This window comes from Vanessa cardui, chromosome 1 (genome assembly GCF_905220365.1).
Source record: "Vanessa cardui chromosome 1, ilVanCard2.1, whole genome shotgun sequence".
NCBI classification, from domain to species: domain Eukaryota; kingdom Metazoa; phylum Arthropoda; class Insecta; order Lepidoptera; family Nymphalidae; genus Vanessa; species Vanessa cardui.
The window spans coordinates 12,737,373-12,764,894 of NC_061123.1; the positions used below are offsets into that span (position 1 = coordinate 12,737,373).

Genomic DNA, 27,522 nt, shown 5'->3' on the forward strand with positions numbered 1-27,522 from the left:
AGCAAAAGCGTGCGCCCGCGCCGATTCGCCTCATTCCATTCCACTCCTTGCGATTGGATCAGTTCGTTCGTCTCGCTTTTTCGTTCAGTTGTTCACTCGCCCCCGTCGCGTTAACATACTCTGCGTAACTTCTCGCAACATGTTCCAGCAAACCAACAACACATAAACCTTCCAAAATGAAGCCAAATCGGTTATAACGTTTTTTTTAAACCCATTATATTTAGATCGAATATTTTATTTTTGTGATATTTAGTTATTTATCTTGTTATTATTTATATTCACAACCATGGGTTCTTAATATTCTATTTAGATTTTTATTACTTAAAAAAATAGTGCTCAAGAAAATCTCATTCCAAATCGCCCAGTTAATAATATATAGTCTGATAGTAAATAATATAATTTGCAATGACCGCAAAAACTCGTTCACATTGGAAGGAATATGGAACAGCACTGTGTGGTAAGTTTATTTTCTAACCTATCTTTAAATGTACCTCGGTATTATCCATGTGTTCTGTTGCACTTATCGTTTGTATTGAATCATGCAGTATATTTATTTAAACATCATTAAAACATGTATTTAATTATATATGTTTATATAGAACTAAGGTAACATACTGTTACATTAGTTGCGGTCAGGTTTATCGCAAACATAAGTCCTCGAGCGTTTCACTCGACATTTTAATGAAACGTGTTGAGTTTTATACGTTGAGATTGTTCCTGGTCTCGCAAATATACATCCCTTTATCATCCCACTACTTTGTGAATCATAATCAAATCTTTTGATAATATGTCACTGTCAAAAATTGTTTTATCATTGTTTTGGTACAATTAATTTAAAAAATAGGTTTTATATATTTTAATCCAATTAACGATAAGTGTTACAGAATGATATTTTGATAAGATGTCATATTAATTATAATTATCGTTTAGTATATAATCATGACATATACACTCGAAGTATGGCCATGTAAAAAAAATGTTGTTTTTTCGTAAAACACATTTTCTTATCTGTATTATTTAAGTATAACACTAACTGGTACCGAAATGTTAAATTTTGTCAAAAAAAAAACTTTAAATACAAAGATCACTTCAAAATTTTCCTTAGATTATCATTTTTAAAGACTTTCTAAACGAATAGAGTTTAACAAATGTATGCTTTCGCTTTGACGACCAGTTTTAATTACTAAAAAACTAATTTGAAATCTTGTATAAAATTTTCCATATTCACATGGATATTCTAACAAATTTACATATAGTATTTGTATGAATAAAAAACTCATCTCTCTTCACTCCTATTGTTAATCGTGGAAGTCATTTAGATAATATTATCCGTATTATTGTGTTTAAATTTCGTTGCTCATTCACAAACGCCGATATCAACAAAGGATCCATTTCAAACAATACAAGTCATAATAGATCTCAGCCAGTCTTTTAAGATACTGACATTCTTTACACGGATTTAAATGGTCAAAATTACTAACATAATAATAGTTAAAACAGCTATGTAGCGCGTTCCCTTTCAAGCTAGTTTTGATACTTTAATCTGAAAGAGCGCAATTTATACATAATTTTATTAGCTAAATTGTAATTGCGATATTTGCCTAATAATTCCAAATGAAAGAAACGTTATTTATTTTTAGCTACTGTAACAATATCGTGAACGAGTATTGAAGGGTAGGAAGCCCCACTTGAAGGGCCACCTATAGAGAGTTATTGAAAAGGCAATCCCATTTTCTAAGAAGCGCCAAGCGCAGGTATTCATAGGGTTGCCAGAAACCATATACTATTTTTTATTATTCAATGCTTTAAAAAATAATATTCATATTTTATATATTACAATTTATTTAATATTAAATCTCGTTTCAAGTTTATTTTTGTTATTTGACATTTGTAATAATAACGACCTAAAAATAATATTGAAAATAGAAAAATGTATTACATGAATTAGGCGTGTTTACTGTACAAAGTCATTATACGAATTCCTTTGTTGCTTTCTTTCTGCAACAATTGAAACAGTAACCGAAAATATTATGCGTCAACGTTTTTAAGGTTTTCGAATTTTAAAGTCATTATCAACATTAGTAGCAGTGTCTCAATTATATTCAAATTATTTTTAAATTTATTTTTATTTATATTCATATATCAGTTTTATTATTTCGTAGAATTAGAATAAATAAAATGTAACCGCAAAAATACTATTCAACAATACGTCATTGATGTCGTTGTAGATATAGAAACTTGTTCACAATGGGTTAGTATTGAGACAGGCGGCCTATATTTGCAAACAAAATTGCTTCCATAGTCTTCTAATGGCCTAGGCGGAAATGACAAAAAATTCAATGGAATTACACGTTGTTATATTTCATACATAAAAACTGCAATAGCTTTTAGTCAAATCGTATCAGAATATACTTTTAAAAGAAAACTGCTGACCCTCATTTTATAAGATAAATTAAATCTAAAGCTTCCATCAGCTCAGATTATCGATTCAACTTGGAATAACAGACTACAAACTCATTCATTTCATCAATCATTTTCATATAATATAATCATCATAAATGAAAATCAAGGAATACTAAGTCTACACTTTTGCATGCATATAAAATATTGTGAAAATAAAATGTCACAAATCATATTTCTATCAATAAACGTAACACAATGTCAGTTACACATTATTGACGTGCTAAAACAGGTTTGAATACGTGCTGCGTATATAATATGCATAATAATATTATTAATATAAATCAATATAATACGCGAACAATCTTAATTTAAAATCTGCGACTTAGCTTCATCATCCATTATGCCATAAACATCTTTACTAAAGAACTGACCGCAATAAAGAACAATTTATAATACAAAATTAAAAGGTATCAATATAATAATAATATAAGCAATACAATATAATTACTATGACCAGATATATTTTTATTAAATATATAAATTTAATACGACAAACTTTTTTACATGTAAGATCTTTGCAAGAAAGGTTCTTTAAGATAGAGTAGATTTAAGGTAACTCTACCTTAAATCTACGTAACACTATTATTATGATGTTAATAACAAAATTGCACGCTGTAATAATCATTTAATTTATATTTTCTTATTATTTAGCAATGACAGGCAAATTTAGTGGCACAGGCCACATTTTAGCTCAATTCTCCATAATGCTCCGTCCACACACTCCTGCGAGCAAAATAGTTTGCGCAGGTAAACGCGTTTGTGCAATTAATTACCTAATAAATATTTGACTTGCATAGTTATAAATTACTACTTGGGTTTCACAAAATTGTAACTTATATAATATTGAATCTATTAAAAATAATTTACTGCTTGCACAGATGACACAATGTTAGTTATAAAATAATTATCCCAAATAAAACGCCGTTAAATGACACAATGGTCAAGTATTTTAACAGCACATTTCACCAGACAAAATAATGTTTGTGCAAATATAGTTCGCGCAACGAAACTTAACGTGAAGTGAAACCTTTCACCTTCAAGCCGACTTAATCTTTTATTGTCTTCAATCATCTGTATTAAAATATCAATCGTCACAAAAATCACTAAATATTTAAAAACAAAATCACCTCGCCTCGTCTTTCTGTCTGAATACGAAATTCAAAAAGTACTCTATCACTAATAGACAGAGTCAATTCATAAGGTAGCTTTAAGTGTATACATTTTTCAGCTAATGTGTTATTAGGCTGAAATATGTAATATTACAATGGTTATTGGTTAAGCCCAGACAGATGTCGACTGAAGAAAACAACTGACTGTCTGTTGAGTTAGCAAGTATTTTCTAGAATCAGGTTTAAACCGAGTGTCCTATTTGTATTATATCATTTACATAAATATGTAGCCCTATGCGAAGCCGGGACCGATAGCTAGTAGATTTTTTAAAAGGGTTTTATTTTTGACGAGTAATTATTTATTTGAATAACTTTAAATTTATTTGGAAAAGTTTGATGCATGAAATCACACGCTGAATTTTTTATTTTATTTAAATCGGTAGAAATTATTGAATTGATCGTTACATTTAATAATTTGAAATCTTAAAATTTAATCATCGAATAAAGATCTTTACAAATTAAAATTATGAACAGCTCTTTATTGTCCAATTAAGCATAACCAAATCGATTTCTCGTGTTAAAGAGATCTTTTGTTTTGTATAACGATATCAAAATTTCTCATTGAATGAATGTAATCTCTATATTTTTATTGTCACTCGTCAATATTATTTGATAATGTCTCATTAAGTTAATTAAGAATCTTAAATTATCTCATTAAAATTATTATAATGATTCTATTGTTTGTTAAATTGCATTGTATCAAAGAAGTATTAATATGATACTCACTAGATACTCTTAAATTATTTGCAGTTGTCAAATTGTTCATACATACTATAAAACGAAGTCGCTTATTACATCTTTTAAATTACGCAACGGTTTTTGATGCGGTTTTTTTTAATAGATAGATTGATTCTAAAGGAAGGTTTTTGTGTATAATACATGGACAATATAGCATAGAAATAAGAAAAAATCTGTAGTTTATATAATATCAGCATTGGACCCGTGCAAAGCCGGGGCGGGTTGCTAGTTTACAATAATCGTAGACATTTGTATTTCTTTCTTTGTAAAATTTCTTTTATCTTTTATCTAACAAGGCACGTGCCGATACATATGCAAAGCTGGAATCATAAAATCTTTATTAGTGCAATAACATATAATCAGCTAAGATCAAAAATTGTGCGTTATAAACTCAGATAATGTTATTTATCGACGAAACTACCAATCTTAACAATTGTATGCTATAAAATTAATCTGCATTTATCTTCTTATATATTATTCTTCGAAATATAGTATATAAATAAAAACATAATAAATGAAATCATTTTAATATCCCCATTGTTAAATAATAAAATATATTTAAAAAAAATACGACGTAATAGGCCTTCTGCAATCGGCCCTTGTTCAAACAAGCGAGTTTCTATACATGTTGATTGAAGCTACTAGTCCGTTAACAAAAAATCAACATTATTACTTTTTTTATTTAATCTGTATTTTAATTCATATTCGTTATTTAAATATTGGCATTAAGAAAGTGCAGTTTCTATTATATAAAATATCGAATACCTTTACATTTACTTTTATGAAATGAAGACTGCTTTTTATGAATTTAGATACCTTGCTTTATATAAAGACTTCCTTGAATCCTTGAAGCATCCGAAACTTTATTGTTGATAATCAAAGGCCATATATATAAATATACTCTTGTACGGAAATAAATTTACAACAGTTGTATCGCTTGCTTTTAAAGAATTTTCGACATAGCGTAACCTATTTAATAGTCTTTGTCCAAAAACCTATAAGTACCTAATTATTCCACATGGGATTACAACTCTCAAAAACTCTACGTAGTAAAATAATTGGTATACGATTTATTTATAACTACATTAATTATGTTTGAAAAATAAAAAGAGTGTGTAAGTCGCTTTATACCAAAACCTCATATTTAAATCAAACATATATTTTTTAAATTTAATCGATAAAAAATAAATCACTACATAAACAACTCTAACGTACTTCATTTTGCTAATTGCTTAGGAAAATCACAAGTGCCAAGGAAAACCGATTGCTCTGATCGCAATTAAGAACGATTTCAAATCCATTATCCTATACAACAGTACGTACACATAGAACGTTTTAAAGTTAACGGTACATGTAAGTGACGGTAGGGCTTTGTGCAAGCCCGTCTGGGTAGGTACCACCCACTCATCAGTTATTCTACCGCCAAACAACAGTACTCACTCAGTATTGTTGTGTTCCGGTCTGAAGGGTGAGTGAGCCAGTGTAACTACAGGCACAAGGGACATTACATCTTAGTTCCCTAGGTTGGCGGCACATTGACGATGTAAGGAATAGTTAATAATTCTTACAGCGTTAATGTCTATGGGCGATGGTGACCACTTACCATCAGGTGGCCCATATGCTCGTCCGCCAACCTATACCATAAAAAAAAAAAAAAAAAAAAAAAAAAAAAAGATATTCAGTCGGCTCGCAATTTCCTACACTCGGAGAGAGTGGCTTCACTGTCTCGCTGTTTATAAACAATGCCTCTATATATTTTATGCTTCAACTGTTCTGTTCTTAGAAATATTTGCTTTGCGATTCGCAAACGTGAGAATGGCATTAACCGGGACGAAAATATAAAGTAACGATCACTGCCAAGACATTTTCTTAAAGAGTGTACTTTTTTTCCCTCTTGTCATATGTCACTATGTATGTTTGATAAAACATCGTTATCACTTAACGTGTTTGGACATATATTATCGTAGTAATTCAATAAACTCAATAATAAAATACTTAAGCCGATCTATAAATTACATAAATAATTTATAAGCGAATAAGATTAAAATGAATGATTTAAATTGTATATTCATAATCTATGTACATAATAAACGTGTATATGTGTGTATGTTGACGTCAAGATATGTGTGAACAGTTGAGTTTGCCACGGATGATTCAAATATAATATTGCCATTAAGATACGAGCGACTGCAAGTAAACACACACATCTTAATCTAGCACAAGAAACAACATACATTCGAACGAAAGTTCTGTATTTATTATAAAGAGATATATAATTCTAAAATCGTGTACTAGTATTAGCACCAGATACTTTTTTTATTTATTTTTTGGCAAACGAGCATATGGGCGACATCTCAGTAGGTCAGCGTTAGATAGCAAAAATGTTATAAATATACCTTTATTTATTTAATTTTTTTTTTGTCTGTATACACGGCACAGCCTGCACACGCACAGCAATAATAAATAAATAATTATAAACTGTTCGGCGGTTCAATTTATTAGTCAGTATCTCGGCTAGTATCCGATAAATTATACATTATGAATATTTAGTTTACTTTTTTTATTAATTATTAAAAAAAAAAACATAAATTAAGAGAAAGAATACAAAGAAATATTATAGTGAAAATTCACAATTTACAATCACGACTCACGCAGGCGGTCTTTCCCTTATATCGGGATATTCTTTCACAATTTAATTATTGTTTGAGTCATTTTACCACTAAAAATTTCTTGTCAAAAAAGCAAAGGATTTAGCTTAGGAGTTATCACGACTTAATATTATATATATACCTATTGATAAGTATTGATATTGTGCGACAAATAAATTGGAGTCATTGTTTATTTCTTCGCATTTATTTATTGATAAAAATGATTTCTAAAATCAACGAAAGATATTTGCTGCCAAACTAATCCGTGAATTTTTCAATTATTTAGATTCAGTAAAGCATTAAGATAAGCCTTATGATTTAGTCAGCGTTTACTCTTAAATCATCCCCTAACTGTTTCGATACGAATCAAAGACATTATCCATTATTATTTCGCGAACCGAGAGGAAATTACGGTTAAAACTCCTTCAAAATCTATTACGTAGCTTAGAAAAGGCGAACAAGGAAGTAAGCTCGAATAGAAAGACAACTATTCGAGTTTTTTTATGTTCATTTATGTTAATTCAACTCGTGCTCAGCAGTAAAAGAACCTGCATGCGTCGAATCAATTCCTGACACACCGATCCATAACGGTAAAGGAATAAGCTTTCAACATTTTCTTAAGAGGATGTATTTACAAGCTGTTACTTTATTTTTATTCTATTCTATGGCTTTGTAAGGTGGCAAATAGCTCAAATATGCCGTAAATAAAATTTGACTATACTTCACATCAAACTTGGGAATTGAACTGTTGTACACGCGCTCACTCGCTCTCCAAACCGGAACAAATCTATGTTTAGTATTGATGCTTATCTGTAATATATGATGAGTACTCAGACAGGCTTACACAAAGCCCTACCAAGTAATATATGAAAAGCGACTTTGTATTGATATTAATTAAATATATTATCGCTAAAACCTGTTCGTTATAATTCAAAGCGATCATTGATGATTAATAATGACCAATGGCGCGGTTCACATGTCGTCCAGGTCTCGTACTTCTCAGCAACAGATGCCAAAAAGGCAGGTGTTTTTTTTTAATTTTTCACCTGTCGATTTGACCTCCATTCGATCATTAAAAATTTCCATTCTTTGATCATTTATTTTAAGTTTACATTTAAAACTATAAACCATATATTTTATTAAATTATTAATTTTAAATAAATTATAATTGTCATGTTTATACAACTTGAAAGTAACTTACATATGTAACACACAGTTCTGTTATTGAAATAATTTTTCCACCTTCTTCCACTCCACATAAACGCATAGAATTATTTAATTCCTAGTTAGGTAAATTGACTTGCGTTGACAGTCGGAACTAGGTTTAAAAATAGAATTATTTATTTAAAAATAGATCGAATATTTTCTCCGCTTGACAAACCAAACTGTTATAGGAAGTAACTCTAGATAAAGGATTTTTTTGCTTTTCAATGACAGTGGAGCTATTCTGTGAAAACAAAATTGAAACTCACTAAAGAACGCGATCTTGAAATGTTGAAAAGTAAGCTGTGGCATTGACTGTATTATTAATCATTTAAAGGATACAAAAGTCAAGAAATGCTGCGCAATTCGGCTTCTAAAATTTCAAGAGTGATATACTAAATCAGTTCTTACTGAATAGCAATGCAGGTCTGAAAGTCGTTTTCAAAGAACTAGCGTCTCACCCCGGCTTCTCCGGTGCAATACTGATACTGATACTAAATATTCTAAAAATATTTTTTCTTGTTTCTTTACTATATTTTCCGTGTATTATATACCAAAACATTCCTCTTGAATCACTTTGTCTATTAAAAAAAAAAACATTAAAATCCGTTGCGTAATTTTAAAGATCTAAGCATACATAAGGAAAGATAGCGGTAAGCGGCTTTGTTTTATACTATGTAATGATGATGATTCGTAAAAAGTATACTTATATATCTTTTAGTATTTTGGTTAACTTATACTTCACTCTATCTGTAAGAATGTAAGTCATCTATCGCGTTAAATTGCTTGTGACCGATGATTATGTAAAACTATACATTGATAAAAAGTAAAGTGAGATAACGGGCAATTAACAGCCTATTAATGTCCCATAACGCACCTTTCGGCCTCTTTCCTCTTGACTAGAAGACTTCGCCTTATTCCACAACACATTTTTTAAAACAGAATCAGAATTACAACTAAATTTTACTAACTACTTTACTATTAAAAGGTGACAACTTAAGCCGAGTTTGAACCTATGGTCTTCGGTTAAAATGGAAGAGGTCCAACCATTAGGTGTAATTTTGTTGATATATTCGGTAACATCAAATTGTCTGCTTCGGCATAAACACGCTACAAATATGTTACATGAGTTTTGGTCCAACACATGCGCTTGGCACGTGCTTCCAGACATTTATTTACTTATGTCACTATTAAATAGGAAAGAAATCATTTGACGAGACAAATGCATGTATTTTGAATTGAATATAAATATATCTGTTACATTTCTTAAGGATAGAATGTACAAGTTAACAGATTTGAAGGTCAAACATCAAAAGGCCTTAAGACGCAATTAATTAAAGGCATAACTAGAGCAATAATAGAGCACTGAATGAACGTAGCTATTGTTGTTTCAGTTGTTTAACCAACGATAATAGATTAATAATCTCAAAAGTAACCTACCACACTAATGGACTTTATAAATATACGTGTATACAATTTATTTAGCTTATATACGTTAAAAAGTAGACATAAAGCATAGACTTGCATAATTGTATTTATTATTTTTCCATACAATGTGCGGCGTAAAATAAACATGAGGAAATTAATAACACCGGATTTATAGACGCCAATTTAGTCAGTATCTCAGAACAAGAAGTAAATTATTATGGAAGCGTTCAATTCAGTCGCATTTTTATTATTATAAAACTATTAATGAGACAACTAATAGTTCTTAAATTACAGGTCATATTCATAACTGTAATCATAAATATAATATAAGAAGTATTTTGTCTCTTTTTGTCATGAGTTAAATGACATATGAAAGAAGGAGACGCAACGATTTGTAAACTAAACAAAACGTATAAACAAAGTTGTAGATGACTAGATTAAACGTAATTATATTGATATCATTTCTGTGCTACATTGTTCTGAGATATAAGTGTCGCTTGCGTCACCCGTCGCGCCCCGCGTCGGTCCGCCCAACGACCTCGTACACAGGTCACGTAAAAACATTTATTACAAATGTTATTTATACCTACTAAAGGGTGAACAACATGACTAAATTACATGACAGTTCCTGCAACGAGTTCCCAATTGAATTATTCCTTGCACTGAAGTTCAGTCGACGCGAGATGTGACGTCACAGACTTACAGTCTGAAAACACACACATTCACACATACACACATACGCAATCGAAAATTGTCTCACCCGGTGTCATATCTCTCTTCTGTGAGGTTGTATTCAGAAGTAAAGGAATAAATAAATAGAATTCAATAAAAATAACAAAAACAGTTTTTATCTTTACTAACATTCGATTGAAAAGTTGTACCCGTTAATTGTAATTATATTACTGATTTAAAAGAAATTATTTAGATTCAAATGTTGATTATAAATAAATAAGTGTTATGATGCCAAATTTAAAGTACACGGCGTCTATTAATAAATGGTCGTAAACAGTTTCATTTTTTTGTTATTATTTGGTATACCTCCTACAATCTGGCAGTAGAGCTGTACATTGTTGCTGTGTGTCACGTGCAGGTATAATACCCGCATAAATTTGGTCATATTTAAATTCAATTAGCTCTACAATATGTTCAAATTACTTTAAACAATTCATGATTTCATAACGATTCTAGGATTTTATTATGTATAGGTTTTATAGATAATTCGTAAGATTTATTATACCTATTAACCTTTCTATAATAATCATAACAAGAAATTGATATCTGATGATGTCTCGTCTATTATGAAAATGTATTGTATGTATATGTATTTAATTTCTTATTATATCAACTCGGCTATTAATAATATGATATTTGTATATATATGTATAGTGGTTTGTTTTATTAACTTATCAAATTAATGAGTTAGCGCTCATGACGTTAATCCGCAAATAACTTGAAATAGATATATCTAAATAACCGCTAAATTAGCAAATAATTTTAAAAAAAGCAAAGCAACAGCCTGCAAATTTCCCACTGCTGGGATACGGCCTCCTCTTCCATTAAGGAGAGGGTTTGGAACATATTCCACCGCGCTGTTCCAATGCGGGTTGGTGGAATGAATATGTGGCAGAATTTCAATGAAATTAGACACATGCAGGTTTCCTCACGATGTTTTCCTTCACCGCCGAGCACAAAATGAATTATAAACACAAATTAAGCACATATATAGAATATAGTGGTGCTTGCCTGGGATGGAACCCGCCATCATCGATTAAGATGTGTTCTAACCACTGGGTCATCTCAGCTACCTATATATAGCTATAATTAAATATCGCAAAATACATTTGAATAATTTGTTTTTTAGTAGCGATATTTTTTTTATTCAGATAACCAATGACGTGAGTTTATATATTATTTGTAAAGTTATGACTCCAGTGTATTCGACAATTCATAATATGTTAATTATGTTTAATGACCAATTAAAAATATGAATGCTTAATGAATACTTATTATCACATATACGTTTATATAAATAAAAACATATGTGTATTTCATTGAAGTGAACGTCAAGTGGGAATGGAAACTGCCCGAGTTTTTACGTAAATATAATCTAATCGACAAATCCCAAGTAATTCCAAATGTAATACAATGTAGAGTACAAAGTACAACGCCTGGCCGATTTTCTTCAGATACTAATCATATTTTTATGTGCGCTTCTTGACATATTAAATTCATTTCATTTTCCTCAATAATCTTTTTTGACAAGTACTTAAAACTGTTTTCGCATCTAAATTTAGAGGGTGAAAGTACGAACCAAAGTAGCTTACGTAAAATGTTATACATTAAAACCTTTTCCGAAACACGCTGCATATATGTTGTGGTGTAAGGTTTTTGTATATTGACTTAAGTATTCATGTTTTCAGTTAGACATTATTAAATACGTCTTTTCTCACTTAATATTTCACAAACGTATTTTATTTTTGATCCTTAATATATTTGTTTAATTAAACCACAACCTCCAGTTTGAGTTAAACTTAGATTTACTCATTACACTAAGTAAAGAATGGTAATTAGTTACCATATCAGAAGTCAAATTATGATCAACATTACATAAAGTGAGGTTATAGATTTATTTAAAAATATAAAAATAAATTGATGATTAAAGCTATAATACAAGAGATGTCTAATCTTCTTAACTATCTATATAAATGACAAATTAAACTGTTTATAGATAAGAGTAGAATTTTCTAGAAAATAACAACATAAGAAGTAAACGGCGATAATGAACGTTGCAAGCGAACCGAGTGATTGTACGCGTTAAAATATACGACTATACACGAACGAATCGTGAGATTCGTCCATTTATACATTTGTGACCATTCAAAATGTTGTGCCAACTGGCAATCGGTATACGTCCCCAAAATTATAGCACTCTTCAATATCAACAGTCTGAACACGTTATATTCAAATTTGTGTAGGTCGATGTAGACGCATTTTTGCGATGTACTATCAATAAGCGGAGTATCATTTATATTGATGGTGTTATAATTAAACGTTCTTTTTTTAAATCGGTCGTTGAGAATCAAGATTAACACACGACCTCCTTCTAGCCCCTTTTCTTTACCTATTTATTCGGTTTCCGCTCTTGTCTGCGAATCGGGTAATTTAATTTCGTTCAATAGCTTTCATCCTCATTCTGTCTTCATTTTAAATTGTCGTATTACGCGTATTTGATCTCTGTGCAATTACATGAATTGCTTCGGCTATGATCACAATTATTTCCTAAGTAGTAGTTTTGACAACGAATTCAATAGAATATTTGTTATATAGCTTGGTAAATTTTAAATTAAAACCTACAGATATTATTTTGATAAGAAAAATCGTAAAAACTCTGTTTGAAATAAAATTTTAATTATAAAACAACAAAAACGGTCGTTTTTACAAATGTTTCCGCGTATTGTTGGCGATAAGCAGGTTCGGGAAACATCGTGGATAGTTAAAGCCGGTCAGAAGTTTCCATAAATAAAACGATAAGAGGCCGAAATGATAACAAATCGACTTAAATGCGTAAGAATAGTCCACGCCCAAATAAAAAAAAGAAATACGCATAATAATTCGTTATTCATGACAAATGTCGCAATTTTACACAGGAACAACCCTATGACACACGGCTTGGTAAAGTCTACTCTTCTCGTACGCTGCTCTCATACATAAATCTATACTAATATTATATCTGAAATTTACTTGTCAAGCATGTCTTTTTTCTGTCAATTAAGTACTACATCCCACTGTTTCGAATTTGAAAAAAATTCGTATAAAGCTACTTTTTAAGATGGCCCACTTAGTACGCGTGTATCTTAACCGATGATTGCGGGTTCAAACCCAGGCAAGCACCACTATATATATGTGCTTAATATGTGTTTATAAACCTTCATGTGTCTAATTTCATAGAAATTCTGCCACAATGTGTATTCCAGCAACCCGCATTGGAACAGCGTGATGGAATATGTTCCAAGCCCTCTCCTTAATGGAAGAGGAGGCCTTATCCCAGCAGTGGAAAATTTACAGGCTGTTACTTTTTCTTTACTACTTTTTTATACCACCAGTATCTAAAATTAGTTACGAAATTAGTGGCAAAATAAACTTCACACTACCCAAATTTTCTCGCAATGTTCTCCTTCACCGAGCAAGGGATGACAAGAAAAATTGAGACAAAAAAATGAAATTGCGTGGCGTTAGGTTAGCTAACCTTCTTATATCGTTAACCAAAAATCTTCATTATGATGTGTTCTAGCAACTATGCCATTTAATCTATTATAATGTTAAGCAACTATTTTTATCAAAATCTTAAACCAATATTATGCTCGAGTAGGTTCTTTCGAGTACCTTTGCATCGCCAATCGTCACAAGGTTAATACTTACCACTGGTTCCGAATGTAGGTTCTACTGAGAATGATCAGCAAGCACTCAATAGAAACTCGTTTTTATGAAACAAAAGCTATAGTTTTAATGACAAATTATATTCAAATTCCAAATGAAAAATTTTCGGAAAAGTCGCATCTCTTTTACGTATTAACAAATTGTTAATTACTTTAGACACTACCGGGCAGTTATAATCGTTTTTGAATTTGTATTAAATTTATTTGTCCAACTATAATATTTCGTTTTTGTTTTATAAACTGAACTTTTTCTATTCATACACAATTATATTTATGTATTCTGTTTGAACATCAATGAACTAGCTCCTATCTGATAGATCAGTTTCACATCGTCATCCATACTATATAACAGCCCTTATTTTACTTATTAATATTTTATAACATGATTTTTAAATATATTTATCGGCAAAAATGTAAAATGGTCTGCGAATTCTATTATAGTAACGAATAGCTTGAGCGAGGAAATATGTAGCGAGTAAACTTAGTGAAGTCGAAAACTTGGTGTTACAAGTTTATCTGTACTTCTCGTATGCCAAACATATACAGATCATACATGGTTATATAACATATTAACTGATATTTGTTTATCATGAATAATAAATAAGTTTAAAATGTAAGTTTGCTGTAGGTACGTCCACATACGACTATCTCATGTTTGGAGTTGTTTCTCAACATTAACCGATAACTCCTGTAAACCTTTGAAATATCGATACAATTATATTTACTATCGTAATCTGCAAAGTCCGTTTCATCCTTTATTAACTTTTCCATATTAGTTCTGCTTTTATCAGAGTAAATATTTTCATGGTTTATTTTTTCCAAATATAAATAAACGTGATGTTATTGACTAATGTAAGGTCACTCAGATACAGATATGCCCTTGGCATCAAATAATCACCTATCTTCTTAATGCTTACATTCGATAAATAAATCGATAAATCAATTTGTATTGTAAAATAATATTTGATATTTTCTCTTTTCCAGCGACACTCATTACTGCAACCGCAGGAACCTGCTACGGCTGGCCATCGCCGACGCTGCCTTATCTACAATCGGCGGACAGTTCAATACCAACATCACCTGATGAGGGATCATGGATAGTTTCTATAATGATCTTATGTTCAGCACTAACGCCCATTCCCTCCGCTTACTTCGCCGATCGCTTCGGAAGGAAGACGACTCTTCTCCTCGGAGCGATACCTTTTATACTCGGCTGGGTGCTGGTCATCGTAGCCAAATCAGTGGCCATTCTTTACGTGGCCAGAATGTTTTCCGGTCTTGGTTACGGAATTGTGTACACCGTTGCCCCAATGTACACTGGTGAAATAGCCACTAACGAAGTCAGAGGTGCACTCTCTACTCTTATTACATTAATGAATAAGGTGAGATTTGTTTTTGTACTTAACCAAACCTTTTTTTAATTGGTCAGATAAGTAATGGTCAATTGGTCACCAACCATTGGCAGTTAGAATCACACATTGGTAATGTAAAGAATATTAACCATCCTTCTCATCAACAATGCCCCACCAACATTGAAGTCCACTGTGCCTGCAATTACACTAGTTAACGATTCGGCTTATAAATATTGTAACATTATTAATTAAACAATTCTGTGTCTTTTTCTTTCGTATATCAAATCAATGAGAGAAATTGAGTAATCCGTTTTTATCTAAATCTTATAAATAAGTTGGTGTATTCTTTTGGTTTTATTTGGGATATATTTGGTATGAGAAAAAATATTATTTTATTTTTCTCTTTTTACATACAGTGAAAATTATTGTAGAATATATATAGTGTGTATTAACTTTTTGTATGCCAAGTTTTATTAAAATTAATATGATCGTTTCTTCGAGATATTCGTTGTTTAAATACAGCCTTAGAAATAGTTAACATACAATAAATATAAAATATCAACAAGTTATTAAAATAACAACATATTAAAATGTTACGGTATAAATTAAAAAGTTATTTTGCATGTTTAAATTACGAAGATAAAATATAAACCATAAGTTTTCATTAATTTCTACTTTTGTGGTGGTGACCTCATACAAATTACATTCATAAATAAACTAATTACATGTGAATTACATACATGAATAACATAGCATCAGAAATTACATACGTAAATAGACTAGTATCATGTGAATTACATGTGTAAATATATTTGTTAGTGGTCGATTAAGCCGTTATTTCGTTCTTTTTTCAAAACAATGCCAGTTAGACCATCATTTCAAAGTTTATTACCATATTTATTCTAATGACTACTAAAAACACAGACAATGTTCACATATTATTACTATTAATATATATTAATAGCAATAATATAAAATTACGCAGAACTTTTTTATCATAATATATAGTGTCATAAAATCTATATCTATCTTTCCTATTTATCAAATTGACGAAATAATGATCATTGTATGAATGTTATTTATGAACACGTTATCGTGTTGTTCATGTTTCTGTAAACGGATCTTTATTTTCTTAATAATTCACCTTTTCCCCAATCGAGCAACCAAGGTCTGAGCTATTGAAAAGTTTTTATGCAAGTTCATGAGTAATCACGATAGGTTAATAAAATAACTACTTAAATAAGTAAACTTTAAAAATTGCGTTTCTATTTTCGTAACGAGGAAGTTGTGATATTCCACACCTTTACAATTATGTGTATCCTGGTTTTAATACAAATATGCGATTAATGTTGATACATTGAAATTTGAGACGTGAAAACAATGACTCATTAATATTAGATGGTAAACGTTAATGTATACGAGTATTTAATAGATTATAATTTAAAATAATTATCAATCAGTATTATGTCCATTGGGCATGTAATTGCTATCACCCTTTCGATCAAAACAACAATACTGTATTGATGTATTGTGGTTTATTATCTAATGGAGGATCGAACCAAAAGACCCTTCCATGATTAAAATAAATCATGATGTCCTGACTGATTTCATTATCTGATAGCGAAGTCGACACGAGTTAAAGCGTAAGAATACGGACTTTACGTGCTTTTTGAGGAAAATTTAAGCACAGTCATCTTTAGGCTACAGGCTAAGAACTTTTTGGCGCATAAACTATGAACGAAATAACTGAAATTAGCGTACTAGACAGTAGAGAGGCAAAGCTGCAAAAATATATCACTTATCCAATCTATACATATGTGATACCATTATAGCCAGGGCATAAGTATTCATTATTAATAAATCGTACTTTATTCAGTTATTTGAGTATATATTTTTATATATGCTGTATCGTATATTTCTATCTGAAACTATTTGACAAAATTGAATGAACTTCAATGAACGCACCTGTCTGGGTACCACTCTCAGAGCGCGTATATCGTCATCCACAATCCATAACATTATTCGATTTGCCAGTGAGCCAGTGTTGTTATAGGCAAAAGGGACTTAACATCTTAGTTGCAATGGTTTGTGGCCCATTGCTATTGTAAAGAATGGTTAATATTACTTACGGTACCAACGTATGATACCTATATTTTTAAAATAACATTTCCGAAAATTTATATATTATATTATATCCACCGTGAAATAAAAATCACATAAGGTTTATAGTCGACCCTCTTGACATTTATTATTTAAAACATAATGCCTCATTATATTTTAGAATCAACATCTCGTATAAAATTTAATTGACTATAGGCATAAAAATTAAGTACTCACTAAAATCCGTAAATCCTTGAATGCTTGTCATTAAAGAATGTTTATCTTTCAATTTCAGGTCGGTATTCTTGCCCAATACTGCATCGGTCCCTTCGTATCGATGCGGACCCTAGCTGCCATCAACATGATCCTACCCATTTCGTTCGTAATTACTTTCATCTTTCTACCCGAATCGCCTTACTACTACTTAAAATTCGAACGAAGTGAAAGAGCGGAGAGATCTCTCAGGAAATTACGAAGTGGTGATATAAGATTAGAACTTAAGAACATAGAAGTCAGCGTACAGGAGGATATGAAGAACAGGGGCACGTGGTGTGATCTTATATCAGAAGCCACTAATAGGAAGGCTCTGTGGATCAGCCTTGGAATTTTCACCATCCAGCAACTCTGCGGCAGCGCTGCTGTAGTTGCATATGCTCAAGTTATATTCCAAGTCACTGGAAGCCACATTGAGCCCTACCAGGAGTCGATAATCCTGGGGTGCGTGCAAGTGGCGACCTGCTGTTTATCAGTGGTCCTAGTAGATCGGCTTGGAAGGAAACCTTTGTTGCTGTTATCAGCCCTCGGCGTTGGACTAATGAACGGGACCATTGGAACATATTTCTACTTCTACTTTTCAAACAAGACTAATGTGGAGCATCTTCACTGGCTGCCTATAACGGCTATTTTAATTTATATAGTTTGCTACGCTATTGGACTGTCGACGGTCCCTTATGTGATTATCGGAGAAATGTTCCCGACTAACGTCAAATTGTACGCGTCGTGCGTTGCTCATATCTACACTGGATTTTCAATGTTTGCGGTCCAAAAACTTTTCCAGGTAATCATGACTTTTATTTTATTACAACGATCTTTCCTTTTCACTAAATCCAAACTTACTTTCTTTAATTAATTAAAAAGTTACCGTTTGTCAAATTAAAAATACCACTGCTTAAATACGCAGACTTGATAAAAACCAACGAAAGAAAGCGGTGTTCTTTTTTTTATTTTTTATTATAAAGAAATAGGTCTAATATAATCTGTAATACTATAACAACCAACTGTAAAAATTGCTTTGCATAACATATTCACGTAAATGAACAATAAGTTTCCGCACATAAATCTTGATACCATCTATTTCTAATAATGAATCGCTCTATACTCAGATATTGTTTTATCATTTAGAAGAACAATGCCATGAGCTTGCAGTAGCATTGTTATCTTTAAATTATGCATCTCTTAATACCTATCTACCGATATATACTATTCAAATACAATTGTCGATTGTATAGATGGCAAGGTTTTTATCACATTATATCGGTGTAGCATAATTATATCGCAACTAATTAAATATTTTTTTATCAGTATACTATCAGCAGATTTTTTTATCTCATCAAAACATATGTTCGATAGGTTTGTTTAGACATAAAACGTATTTTTAGCACATTTTTCCTTAAGTTCTCTCTTGCAAAAAATTCAGTAGCCATTTGTAATCAATGATTTGTAAACAAAAATGTAGCATTTATTAAATGTTTCTTTTTGCTCATTTCAGGTAGTAAAGGATGCTTGGGGTATATACACAGTATTCTGGGGCTTCTCGGTGTTCTCGTTCCTGGGGCTGCTGTTCATGCTGGCTGTGCTGCCCGAGACCAAGGGCAAGTCGTTCGCGTGCATCCAGGCTCAGCTGCGGAGAGACGTCGCCCGAGACAACGCTAGCAAACTCATGACCGTCGAGTATTAATACAGCTAGCTTAGCATAGGCTTAAATTAGGGATCGAGTCGAAATGAAACTTAAGTTATCGAGTAATTAATGTAATGATAGTTTTACATACGTACTTAGTGGTGTAAATATACTACGTCATACGACTAGCCTATAAAGGGGTAACATGGATAGTATTGTGGGGATGAGGCGCGACGACCCGGAGAATGCGGTAAAGTCTTCGGGGTCGTAGTTGTCGGGCAAAGCGCGCGACGACACGACCTTCGCGTAAAGCCGCGCCGAGTCCTTAGGCGTCCTCGTCCTGTTGGGACTGTTGAAATCGACCAAGTAAAGACCGAAGCGGGACCTGCAATTGCATTTACAAACATGATGAGTGAAAATATATCAAGATTTGAGACAAGATGTGTTTCATTTCAAATCCCTATCGAATATACAATAACGTATAAAACAACTCGTCATTTTCTATCATTATTAAACTCAATAATAGAGTCGTTTCCTTATTTCATACATCTATGTAAAATGATTTTTAATATTGTTGTTCGTAGCATAAATAATTGCTCAACATTTTTTAAATTTACTCGTTTTTATGGCATTTTAAATTGTCAACAGGAAATTATAAAATGCTTGAATTGCGCAATTATAATTGTAGTGTTGAAATGTTTATTTTATTCATAATCATGTTATGTAACACATTAAGGTACAGTTTTGAATAGAGACATCTATAAAATAAATACCTACTGAACCCCAAGCGGTTCACTGACGGAACTTCTAACCTATGTTCTGGAATGGTTCTTTACATAAGTTCAAAAAATCGTCAAGAGATGTCGCTGTATGCAATTTACAAATTTGATCACATTATATGTAATGATTAATTGATTTCGATTATAGCATGATATTTCAATTTTAATCTCGATACATTGTCATTTTAATTATTTTATTGTTTATACAATGTATATGTTTGATTACTTATCATTATATCAAAACATATAGTAAAACAAAACATATAATAATCCGATATGATCTCACTAGATATGCGATTGTATTTAAATTGATATTGCAACTAACTTGCAAATGACGCACGATTTTTTTTTTTTTTGAAAATGTCTTTCGTACGGCCGAAGGTCGATTTCGGACCGACACTAAAGGCGAAGATTACCCTAAGAAATTAAATTCAATTATATAAATTAAGGGCAGGAGGCTCCCTTGATGGAAAGTGAAATGAAGTTGAGATGAGATATCATGTGCAGTTAGGTTATGAGTGAATAGAATTATGTTTTTTTAGTTTATGGTAATTGCTGAATTTTTTTATCTATCGAAAATGATGATAAATATCATATTTTTTGTGCTAAAAAGTAGATTAACATTTAACAATCACAATAATTTTCATTCTTTCAAAATCTAGCCAATAAAATGCATAGTTATTTAAAATTGCAAATTAAAACTAAACCAATAATAAGTATTCCCTCATATCGCCCTTAGATCGCCCAAAGTGAAGTTCGCTAATGAACGCTTTGCTTTGGGGGTAGGACTAAGAGGTAGTAATAAAAATGTTGAACTACCTAGATGAACTTGTACAAAGCCCTACCATCAAGTAATAATAGTAAATTCACAAGTGTCAGATTGACTGTTACTATAAATGTTCAATTATAATGAATTGCGTTTTATAATATAGTTTATTGTATTGATTTAATTTTAAGAGGATGGATTTCTGTATTTAAATTGTATAATTACGTACCTGTTACTTTATAGAGTTTTCGACTTAAGCGGATTTTATTTATAAAGAGATTATTTATTGTTATAAATTTTGAGTTGGATAAAATTATATATATAAACATATGTTGAGCTAAATATGAAATAGAAGTATCTAATAATGTAATTAATCAAATAATGGTTTAACAAGTTGTTAAGGTTGTAAAATTGCTATATTCGAGACAAAATTACATACGCTGGCGAAATTTAATCTTTCGAGTTATAGAGAGAAAATATGTACTAAAATGGCTTGGACTTACTCATCGATTATTTCGACTAACAGAGGGTTGAGATTTCGAGTAATGGAGGTTTTGATGTTTGAAGGGGAGGGAACAGAACATTTTTTGAGATTTGGAGGTTTTCAACTTATCAAAGTTCGACTTAACGAGGTTCTACTGTATATGAGTTGATTTTGATTTGTACAGGGCCGGATTATAGTTAATGCAAAATAGGCAATTCCATATATTAACTATAATTTATTATAGTTAATATATGGAATTAGAGGGGCCGCTGACGCTTGTTTAGTAGCTTCGACAGTGCGGCCCTGGATTTCGTATTTTTAAAGAACATTATGAACGTTTATAAAAAATATGAAGTTACCTAAATAATTGAAATAAAACTAGAGGTAGACTCTACCCGTGACCACGAACGCTGCAAAGTGCTCGAAACGTCGGCATGTCAAAAATAATTAATATACGCGATTCAAATCCGTTATAACTAATTTTATTTCAATGTGTAATAATCGCGAAAATTTAAGACAACATTACCCAAATAATTTTAAAATATCGACAATTTATTCGAAACTCAAATTTTATTTGTACAACATCAAGGCACCGAAACCTCCTTGGCACTATTACTACAATGAAAATGGCATTTCATATGCAGAGCACATAGTCTAAAGGCACGTATGTGTAGCATCTGTTTACATTTTAATGCAATTTTCTTGCATCACGATACATTCACACCTTAGAAGATAAAAGAATACATGATGAAAATTTAGATTACGATTATTTTTATGAGTATTTATTTTATACAGCTGAATTAACATTTTTAATTTGCTCGTACTTTACCTATATGTAGTCTGGCTATAGATAGTGACCCAAGTTAACTTATTACTTGAAATACACCGATACATAACAAGAAGAAAAGTTTCAACCAATATGCAATATTCATCCAATCTACTTATAACCGATGTTACTGAATTCTCTTTTACTTATAACGTTTGTACTAATATTATAAATGCTAAAGTAACTCTGCATGTCTATGACGATTTAATGATTTAAGTGCTGACAGAACATTCATGGGCATTTGTCCACTGGGCGCACGATCTAGGATACCGAACAGTGGCCTCCCACCGATAAAAGAAAAATTCTACATATTTTCCAAATAAAGATTCTGACTCTAGTAATATATCCAGAACTTACAAAGACCGTAATAAATTAGTAACTAGGTATTTTAACAAAGCGTTATTTGTTCGCTAATTGAAAAACAATTTCTTGATATGCAAAGGGCCTTCAATAAAGACGGCCCTGGCTCCTGAATCAGTTTTGATAACATTTAACGAGAAGCAAGCTTAAAAACCTAAGGACATTGGCTATTTTAAAATGTTAGGCGTCTTACTGTAATTACGGGATAATAAATTGGAAACAAGGCCTCGAAGGATCTTTGTCACTTACGACCAAACAAGCGAACCTGCGGGTACAGCAAGTTATAACTTATAACGATATTATTATTAAGTATTCAGTTATTGACGTCATCCATGAAATTAGTAGCTTAAGTCTTTCAGAAATGAGGATTCCTCGATAAGCACCGGATGCAAGAAGATAAGTAATTAATCGTATAATTAAATTGCTAACCGAATAATTATATTTAAAGTAATGGAAGATAAAAAATAAACATTCCACCAACCGGCATTATAACAGTGTGATGGAATTAGCCTTCGCCCATGATTGGGAAATTTACGTGTTGTTATTAAAAATAAGGTCTAAAACTCTATATTCAATCATTTATAAAAAACCCGTGAGGTCGCTAGACTACTGCAATGTTTTTTTGTTTTTATGGAATAGGTTGGCGGACGAACATATGGGTCACCTGATGGTAAGTGGTCACCGTCACCCATAGACAATGACGCTGTAAGAAATATAAACTATTCCTTACATCGTCAATGTGCCACCAACCTTGGGAACTAAGATGTTATGTCCCTTGTGCCTGTAGTTACACTGGCTCCGCTGATACTACAGAATTTGTTTATTTACATCTCTTTTCTCATCTCTCATTAGAACTTCTGAAATTATCGGCGTTTCATTACTATATTATACACAAAAACCTTCCTCTCGAATCAATGTATCTATTGAAAAAAAATCGCTTTAAAATCCGTTGTGTAATTTTAAATATCGAATACATTGGGGCAGAGAGCGGTTAACGACTTTGTTTTATACTATGTAATGATGATACAAATTTACTTACGCATAGCCATCATCCCACTCCCAGTTGTCCATGAGACTCCAAGCGAAGTAGCCTTGAACGTTGCTGTGGTCGTCGTGTATGGAATGCAGCAGAGAATTCAAGTAGTGGCAGTAATACGACACGCGCGCGTCGTCCTCGACTCCGCTGAAGTCGGCGTAGCCATTCTCCGTCACGATTATGGGCATGTCTTTGTACGTCTTGGTGATCCACGCGAGGAGGCGCCGGAAACCGAACGGCACCACCTAAATACGTAACACTATTAATTACCTTCAACTATGTCAAGCTATTTAACACTTAAATAAATAATATCTCTATACTCGAGTATGGACTCGATAACCCCGATTATAATAGAAATGGCTAACTCGATATAAGCCAATTAGTTTAAATCATTTATTTAGATAGTATTTGTATGAATGTGTGTATATTTTGACTTTATACCTTTAGACTTTATATATGTATACGTACAGTTCAAATATATATTTGGTAATTATTATTATTAATATAAGTAGAAGATTGTCTCGAAAACTAAGTATACTCAAAAGATCGTTTCCAGTGTTGCCACATAATTGTTAAAGTTTTCAAATGTAAACATTATTTACTTAATTATTTTTTAATGTAAAAAATCAAATGATGTGCTGAACCGTATATATATAATTTTTATTATTTTTTCGTGTGCAAAGCCATAACGGTTTCTAGAAGTCATTGACAGTTCTTTTCAATATTTTGTTTTTCTCTTAACTCCTTCAATATAGACAATATTATTTCAAATACATAAATAAGTGTGACGTTAATTGGTTTAAACAAAAAGATAATTATTCACAAGCATTGTTACGGTCTGTAACAATGTTACAAACCAATTATACAATGAAAATACAATAAGATAAAACAAATATACATATATATATATCACTTGAATAAACTTTAAAATGAATAAATTATAGATAGTTTGAAAAGATGACATCAGTATCTTAGTATCACTAAATACCTATTTTATTTATAAATAAAATTATATTCAGAAATTAAAAATAGTTTACTTAAACGTAGACAAGAGTTGCGAATCCATAGGAAAATACTAGTATTTTCCAACTCCTATCTTCTGGACAAAAAATAAACTATCCCTCCCCGTCATCAGTGGAGTCAATAAGACGGGATGCTATACTATATGCTTAAAAATATATTATATGCTTAATGATACTAGGCTATATGCTTAAAAATATGCTTTATGCTTAATGATGCTATGCTATATGCTTAATAATGGGTTTTCCAAAGTGACAAATTTACAAGTGTAATGAAACGTAAGTTCCGAACAAATAATATATTAAATATCAACTTAGTACACATTACAAAGTCAACTTCAAATTTATCTTTTCTCGTTATCTAATCCCATACAATTATACAAAGGCTCTGCAGTGTGTAGGTATAATTAAGAATGTAGCGTTTGTGTATGTAATCATTTTAAAATTACCTTAAGCCACGACGACGATGACTTCGAAGGCCACTTCGGGTCTTGAACCCGCACGATGCCAATGTCGTTCTCGTGCGAAGGAACTGCGCCGACTTCCCCATCAGCCATACTTAATAGGTATGTTGTGTAATGATTTAAGCCAAAGAAGTCTGCCGTGCCGCGGATATATTCGACTTCTTCGGGTGTGAATTTGGGCAAGCGGGATCGGCTGTAGTTCTGCTGACGGCTTTTTTCGTCTACCAGCTTAATTAGTTCAGGTGGATAGTTTCCTTCTGCTGAATACACTGGATGCGCATACCAGCCAAGCTATAAACAAAACAATATACATGAAATAATAGCATAATAGCATCGATTTAATAAAATATGTATATGATTCTAGTAAAAGAAAAAGATAATGAATTATTTCAAGTCGGTATCTATTTTATGTGTATTTAAATCTCATGATACATACATATATCTCGCTAACCATCATTGCCATTTAATAAAATACATTCAATTTAAAAATCTATATTAGAACAATGGTAGCCTAGGCAATTCGTAGCTTGTTTTTTTTAACGGCATTGGCTTAACTAAGTATCGCTTATTCATTTACAAGGAATATTTAAAAACAGAATAATTTAAAATAAGAATAATACAATAAGGATAAAAATACAAGACCAGTTCGCTATCACTGTCATGCAATTTTTATTAAGCTATTAATGATAAAGCTTTAAATAAGGCCGCGCACGTAAGCAGTTAGCGTAATGAGAAAATTAGGGCATTAGAAGATAAAAATCCTTATTATAATGAGATAGTAAAGGCCATCGCCGCAGATAAATTCTGAATCGCAAAAGGAACTATCGAAACGACCCCATTTTTATAGATGTCAAGGCAAAATTATTCTTTAAAAGGCAATTACTATTTTGCGTGACACTTTAAAGAAATCCATCTAAATTAAATTTTTGAGAGGTGGCTCTTATACTTGATCGTGCAATCCGGTTTTTTTTTTAATTCATACCGTAGAGCAACGGTAATGCTAGGAGTGACATTAAAAACATATTTAATTAGGTTTTAATAAAAGGTTATTACGTAGCAAATACAAATCTGACAATATTGGTTGGTTCTATTAATTCAAATAGTTTTAATCAAATTGGTAGACTGGAGTATGACATTTGAATGTTTTTTTTTTTTTTAATTAAAGTATAGCAAGAATGCAAAGAACTTATGATTAAAAGCCAATTGATTTTGTTTTTTTAATACTATTAAATAACTTTAAAAAAAACGAATTCGATAAATTATAAATACTTTTTGCATTTCGGGTACGACAGTATCCCAAGGAGTCTTCAACTTCGACCTGAACCTGAAAGTCTCAACTTCACAATCGCTAAGCAAGTCGAACCGTTGAGCTATTGACCCACTCACACAATTTTATCTTGAACTGTGTCATTGTACTTATTTAAACTAAGTTCAATAATACTAAAAATAAATAAAATGATGACACTAACATGTGTTTTTAGATAGAGTTCCGCAGCTTCTTTGTCCCTTGAGGAATTCGTTTTTGGTTCCGCCCAATTTGAATCTAATGACATTCCGATTTTTCCTGAAAATATACAAAATTAATTAAACTTTGCGTAATTCTTATCATGTTTTTAAAATCTTATAGCAAACTTTTGAGAGACTAAAAAGTATATTGCGATAAGAAAGTAATGTCGCAGTCATATATGATTGTCACAGAATTGTCTTTAATTAAAAGAGAACTTGCGAGACTGGTTTATGTTTATGGTTGCTGTTTCGTTCAGTGTGGTCGTAGCGTTAAATTATATAGCCTACAACCTTCCTCAATTATCGGAGCATCTAACGCAATAATAATTATAGAAATCGGGTGAGTAATTCTTAGATTAACGAGATTCAACCATGCAACCTCCACCTTATTATATACCTTATATATTTAATATATAATAATATATATGTAATATAGATTATTTTAAAAATCAGTATGGCTGATTGATAAAAGTATTTTATATAACAATAGTATATTTGCAATGCCAAGAAAACATCGCACTGTTAATAACCTATTATAAAAATAACATTAACTTATATACATATGTATAAATGTATGTACAAGTACGGCTTATTGCTGTCAAAGATAACATTGTTCTACTCGTGATAACATTTTATTTTATGGATTACATTAAAATAGAGTAAATAGAAAAAAAAGTCGATGTGTTTAGGATATGTGGATCTGTACCAAAGGTAGCGGGTTCAAATAAGTTTGCATACATTTTAAACAATCGTGAAGAATAACAGGTCCGAATCGGAACAGTGTGGAATAAACTCCAAAATCTTCATATCAAGAGGAAATAAAGTCTTAGTGCAGTAGTGAGATGATT

General features: G+C 31.5%; 2 protein-coding genes across 2 annotated transcripts in view; one reads left to right on the forward strand and one right to left on the reverse strand.

The window, feature by feature from the left end:
- On the forward strand, positions 1-19,873 carry LOC124535743 (facilitated trehalose transporter Tret1-2 homolog). Its single transcript, XM_047112098.1, has 4 exons — positions 1-457; positions 15,070-15,467; positions 17,833-18,594; positions 19,306-19,873. The coding sequence occupies exons 1-4, from the start codon at positions 406-408 to the stop codon at positions 19,492-19,494; spliced, it is 1,401 nt and encodes a 466-aa protein (XP_046968054.1). The 5' UTR covers positions 1-405; the 3' UTR covers positions 19,495-19,873.
- The window catches only part of LOC124535656 (myrosinase 1-like), a 26,402-nt gene continuing 18,429 nt past the window's right edge, over positions 19,550-27,522 (reverse strand). The window contains exons 4-7 of the mRNA XM_047111981.1: positions 26,638-26,732; positions 25,154-25,459; positions 23,689-23,930; positions 19,550-19,819 (exon numbers count right to left, since the gene is read on the reverse strand). Of these exons, the coding sequence (XP_046967937.1) occupies positions 19,612-19,819; positions 23,689-23,930; positions 25,154-25,459; positions 26,638-26,732 (851 nt within the window). The 3' untranslated portion in view covers positions 19,550-19,611. The remainder of the gene's footprint in view (positions 19,820-23,688; positions 23,931-25,153; positions 25,460-26,637; positions 26,733-27,522) is intronic.